Source organism: Rhamphochromis longiceps, linkage group LG4, assembly GCF_057381845.1.
Source record: "Rhamphochromis longiceps isolate RC_006_pf linkage group LG4, R_longiceps_female_GT1.1, whole genome shotgun sequence".
Taxonomy (NCBI): domain Eukaryota; kingdom Metazoa; phylum Chordata; class Actinopteri; order Cichliformes; family Cichlidae; genus Rhamphochromis; species Rhamphochromis longiceps.
The window spans coordinates 37394231-37400230 of NC_140560.1; the positions used below are offsets into that span (position 1 = coordinate 37394231).

Here is a 6000-nt window from a genome sequence, read left to right on the forward strand (position 1 = left end):
CTAAAACACACACAGACATTAATTCATCAGGTGATACACGCAAGTAAGATCTTACTTCTTTTAGTTACAGCTTTTAAATAGAACCAGAGGCCAGCTCAGAGGAATCAGGTTTATGTAAACTCTCAGTTTGTTAAACCTGCTTTCTGGAACTTTCCCACGCTGATGTGCAAATTATTGTGATGCAAAACAAAAACTAACAGCATGAAGTTGGTTTTAAAGTGCTGCTTTTTACCTTCCCATCCAGCAGCTGCTGAGGACGAACAAACTGCTGGGAGAAGCTCTGCTCTGCAGGTCTCTGCACCGTCACTGTCTGCCTCCGAGGAGTCCCGCCTACACGAAGGAGATGATCAACGCAGATCAAACACACCTTAGATATTATTTACTGCAGCACCTCAAAGTGACAGGAGGTAAAATAAGGCAGGAAATGGAACGGAAGGACCAATGTATGCTGCTGCAGAACATATCTCTGCTTCACAGATGGTGCATTACGACTTTTATCGTAATTTCAGATGTGATTTAAGACCAGTGTTGGGAAGATTACTTTTAAAATGTATTCCACTACAGATTACAGATTACATGGCCCAAAATGTATTTTGTAACATATTCGGTTACATTACTCAATGAGAGTAACATATTCTGAATAATTTGGATTACTTAATATATTATCATGCTTTTTACAACTATATGAAAGTACTATGCCCCTCTGCGAATCGCTACCTTATCGCGGTGGAGGGGTTTGTGTGTCCCAGGGATCCCAGGGGCTATGTTGTCTGGTGGCTAGCCCCTTGGTAGGGTCTTCCATGGCAAACTGGTCCTGGGTGAGGGACCAGACAAAGAGTGATTTAGGAGACCCCTATGAAAATACCACCGAGGGAACAGTTCACCCTGCCCGGGATAGGGTTACTGGGGCCCCACCCTGGAGCCAAGCCCAGGGAGGGTACCCGAGGGCGAGCGTCTGATGGCCAGGCCTTAGTCCATGGGGCCCGGCCGGGCACAGCCCGAAAAAGGGAGATGGGCCCATCTTTCTGCAGGCCCACCACCGCACGACTCACCGTAGGGGTCGGGTGCAATGTGAGTCGGGTGGCAACCAGAAGCGGAGGTCCTGGCGGACCGATTCCCAGCTACAAAGACTGGCAACTGGGACATGGAATGTCATCTCTCTGGTGGGGAAAGAGCCCGAGTTAGTGCGTGAGGTTGAGAGGTACCAGTACAGTCGGGCTCACCTCAACGCATGGCCTGGGCTCTGGAACCAGTCTCCTGTAGGGCCTGGACTCTGTCTCGGTCTGGAGTTGGCCCTGGTGAGAGGCGTCGGGCTGGGGTGGGTATCTTGTTATCCCCTCGGCTTGCTGCTGGTATGTTGGGGTTTCTCCCAGTGGACGAGAGGGTTTGTTCCCTTCTCCTTCGGGTCAGGGAACGGGTCTGACTGTCATCTGTGCTCATGCGCCGAGTGGCAGTTCAGAGTACCCAGCCTTTTTGGAGTCCCTGGTTGGGGCACTGGAGGTAGCTCCCCCTGGGGACTCTGTTGTCCTACTGGGAGACTTCAGTGCTCACGTGGGCAACGACAGTGAGACCTGGAAGAGTGTGATTGGGAGGAATGGCCTCCCGGATCTGAACCCGAGCAGTGTTTTGTTACTGGACTTCTGTGCAAACCAGTTTGGCCATAACGAACACCATGTTCGAACATAAGAGTGTCCATAAGTGCACGTTGCACCAAGAAACTCTAGTCCACAGGTAGATGATCCATTTTGTAATCCTATCACCAGACCTGAGGCCTTATGTTTTGCACACTCGGGTAAAGAGAGGGGCTGAGCTGTCAACTGATCAACACCTGGTGGTGAGTTGGATCAGGTGGCGAGGGAGGACACTGGACAGACCTGGCGTGCCCAAACGTACAGTAAGGGTGTGCTGGGAACGTCTAGCAGAGGGCCCGGTCCGCGAGATCTTCAACTCACACCTCCGGCAGAGCTTCAACAGCATTCCGAGGGAGACTGGGGACATTGAGTCCGAATGGACCATGTTCAGCACCTCCATTGCTGAAGCCGCTGCACTTAGCTGCGGGCGCAAGGTAGTTGGTGCCTGTCATGGTGGTAATCCCTGAACCAAATGGTGGACACCAGAGGTGAGGGGAGCCACCAAGCTGAAGAAGGAGTCCTATCGGGCTTGGTTAGCCTGTGGGACTCCGGAGGCAGCTGATAGGTACTGACAGGCCAAGCAGAATGCAGCGGGGGGTGGCAGAAGCAAAAACTCGGGTGTGGGAGGAGTTTGGAGAGGCTATGGAAAAAAAGACTTTGGGACTGACTCGAAGAGATTCTGGCAAACTGTCCGGCGACTCAGGAGGGGAAAGTGGTGCTCTACCTGTATTGTGTATAGTGCGTGTGGAGTGCTGCTGACTTCGACTGAGAAAATTGTCAGGCGGTGGAAGGAATACTTCGAGGATCTCCTTAATCCCACTGGCACGTCTTCCGTGGTGGAAGCTGAGTCTGGGGACGAAGGGGATGACCCACCAATCTCTGGGGGCGAGGTCACTGAGGCAGTTACAACTCCTTGGTGGCAGAGCCCCTGGGGAGGACAAGGTCCGCCCCGAGTTCCTGAAGGCTCTGGATGTTGTAGGGCTGTCTTGGTTGACAGGTCTCTGCAATGTTGCGTGGAGATCAGGGGCAGTACCTGTGGACTGGCAGACCAGAGCGGTGGTCCCCATCTTTAAGAAAGGGGACCGGAGGGTGTGTTCCAACTACAGGGGAATCACACTCCTCAGCCTCCCTGGGAAAGTCTATGCCAGGGTGCTGGAAAGGAGAGTTTGTCCGCTAGTCGAACCTCTGATACAGGAGGAACAATGCGGTTTTCGCCCTGGTTGTGGAACACTGGACCAGCTCTTTATCCTCTCGGCGCATGGGAGTTTGCACAACCAGTCTACATGTGTTTTGTGGACTTGGAGAAGGCATTCGACCGTGTCCCTCAGGGGGGTTCTATGGGGAGTGCTCCGGGAGTATGGGGTGTTTGGCCATTCAGTCCTTATACGACCATTGCAAGAGCTTGGTCCCCATAGCCGGCAATAAGTTAGACTTGTTCCTAGTGGGTGATGGGCTCCGCCAGGGCTGCCCTTTGTCACCGATTCTGTTCGTAGTTTTTATGGACAAAATTTCTAGGCGTAGCCAAGTGGCGGAAGGCTTTCACTTGGGTGGTCTCAGGATCTCATCTCTGCTTTTTGCAGATGATGTGGTCCTGTTGGCTTCATCGAGTGATGGCCTCCAGTTTGCCTTGGAATGGTTCGCAGCTGAGTGTGAAGAGGTGGGAATGACAATCAGCACCTCCAAATCTGAGGCCATGGTCCTCAGCCGGAAAAGGGTGGAGTGCCCATTCCGGGTCAGGGATGAGTTCCTGCCCCAAGTGGAGGAGTTTAAGTATCTCGGGGTCTTGATCACGAGTGATGGGAGAAGGGAGCGGGAGATCGACAGACGGATTGGTGCGGCTGCAGTGATGCGGACGCTGTACTGGTCTGTTGTGGTGAAGAGGGAGCTGAGTGTAAAAGCGAAGCTCTCAATTTACCGGTCGACCTACCCTCACCTATGGCCACGAGCTGTGGGTAGTGACTGAAAGAACGAGATCGCGGATACAAGCAGCGGAAATGAGCTTCCTCCGAAGGGTGGCTGGCCTCTCCCTTAGAGATAGGGTGAGAAGTTCGGCCATTCGGAAGGGGCTCAGAGTAGAGCCACTGCTCCTCCACATTGTAAGGAGCCAGCTGAGGTGGTTCAGGCATCTGACAAGGATGCCTCCTGGGCGGCTCCTGGGCGAGGTTTTCCGGGCATGTCCCACTGGGAGGAGGGCCCGGGGCAGACCCAGGACACGCTGGAGAGATTATATCTCTCGGCTGGCCTGGGAACACCACCCCCGGATAAGCTGGAGGAGGTGGCTGGGGAGAGGGAGATCTGGGCTTCTCTGCTTGGGCTGCTGCCCCGCAACCCGGCCCCGGATAAGCGGAAGAAAAGGGATGGATGGCTGGATGTACTATTGCTGTGTGATTTATTACTATTGCTGAAGGTTGCTCACCATACCAATATCAACTAGATTTTTTAATCTTAATATAAAATGAGTAACAGTAAGGTGGGCATTAGGTAAGGCTGCACTTTTTGCAGCGATCTCGTATAGAAAAATATTTCTGTATCAGTAATATGTTTTCTTTTTGTCTGTTAATAATCATGTGGAACTGCACATGATTATTTGCAGCTAGCAGGTTGTTAATGCTATCCATCAAGTCTAAAAACAGCATGTTAATACGTGGAGATCCTGAAAGCTGAAAGTGTTCTAACATCTCAGCTGTTTGTTTTCATTCAGGCATACATGTGTACTATGTTTATTAAGAGAGATTAAGCTTGTGTTTCTGTCATGTAGTGATTGTGCTTAACTGTATGAAGCTTATTAGACATTATGAAACAGATGATACATAAAAGCAAATCTTGCCAAAGTGCTTAAAATACTTTTTGAAATTACCTTTTTTTTCTTAAAGAAATCTACTACATCATTAGTAAGTTTTATGTCATGTGTAATTTCCATTGCAAATATTAATCACAGTTAAATTAAGAGGGGATGGAGCTGTGATGTCATCAAGTACACTGCCGTTCCAATTGTGGAAAGATTGCGCTGTGTTCTCAGGAAATCTTGAGTATTTACAAACAGTCTAACAGTCTATGATCTAACCTCAGCTAACGCCAGCTAATAATGTTAGCTCGGTGGAGAGTAGCCTTCATTAATAGTAATAAAAATCACACAGCAATAGAACATCGAAGATACTGAATCCAATTCTTCTTAAGGAGTGGTGTTGGAAATTCCAAGTAAGAATTCCTGCCCGTGCACTGCTGGCTCTGTTGTGCTGGCTCCGGGTCCATTGCGTAACTGACACTATTAACAGGACGCTTACATTAGAGCCTCTTATTGAGTGTTTTGTTTGGGTTTTCAGCAATGAGAATCAGTGTATTAATCCCAGAAGGAAATTGAGTAAAGTGCCGCGGGTCGTACTTGAACACGGGCCGGCCGCTCTCAGCTATGCACCATATGCTTGCATGCTCATCCAACTGACCTACACCTACTCTCCACTGCATTTAATCACCAAAATTGGAGAAAGCATAGAGAGGGGATAGCCTAACATATGAAACAGGAAATGACCGCCGAGTATTCTATTTATTTCAACAAAGTAACTGTATTCTGATTACCACCTATTTAAACGGTAACTGTAAGGGAATACTCATATTTTGTATTTTAAATATGTAACACCAGTACATGTATTCTGTTAGTCCCCAACACTGTTCAACACACAGACAGTCGCAGCAGATGGCCCCGCCCCTCCCTGAGCCTCAGGTTACTTCCTCTTATAAGGGGGTTTTTCTGCTCATAGGGGGTCATATGATTTTGGGGTTTTTCTCTGTGTGTATTATTGTAATATAATGAATTGAATTGAACTGAATAGGTACCTGCAGGATGATCGGCCGGCCTGCCAAAGTCTGCAGACTGCCCTGGATCAACAGCAGAGGGCGCCGCCTGCACATAAAAACATGTAAAACAGCAGCGGCGCAGTCAGCGAGCAGCACAGAGCTTCACATCAACACACAAAATAAAATAATTTAGAAGAAAAACTATAAATGCAAAGGCAAATCTGTGCAAATCGTGACACATGAGAGATTTCAGCAAATCTTTAGGTCAGTTTAGGAGCTTTTACTGAGTCTGACTCTCAGGTATTCAAATCATTAATGTGATAAGCATTTTGGATTAACAGACTTCTCCCTTATGAGTCCAATTTTCTCTAACCCTTTTTTCAGCCATCATTATCTGATCCTATATTTCGAGACTGGCATGACAGGGGCATTACATGTTTCAATGATCTGTTTTTTGACAATACCTTTACATCTTTTGCTCAGCTTTCTGAAAAGTTTAATCTCCCACGTACACATCTTTGCAGATATGTGTAGATCAGACATTTCCTTCAATCTCAGATTCCAAATTTCCCGG

At 48.7% G+C, this 6000-nt stretch overlaps 1 protein-coding gene across 4 annotated transcripts in view; it reads right to left on the bottom strand.

The window, feature by feature from the left end:
- The window catches only part of caskin2b (CASK interacting protein 2b), a 61312-nt gene that overhangs the window by 7483 nt on the left and 47829 nt on the right, over positions 1–6000 (bottom strand). For all 4 annotated transcript variants that reach the window (XM_085404891.1, XM_085404888.1, XM_085404889.1 and 1 more), the window contains 2 exons: positions 5466–5532; positions 233–330 (listed from right to left, as the gene is read on the bottom strand). In XM_085404891.1, coding sequence (XP_085261017.1) covers positions 233–330; positions 5466–5532 — 165 coding nt within the window. The remainder of the gene's footprint in view (positions 1–232; positions 331–5465; positions 5533–6000) is intronic.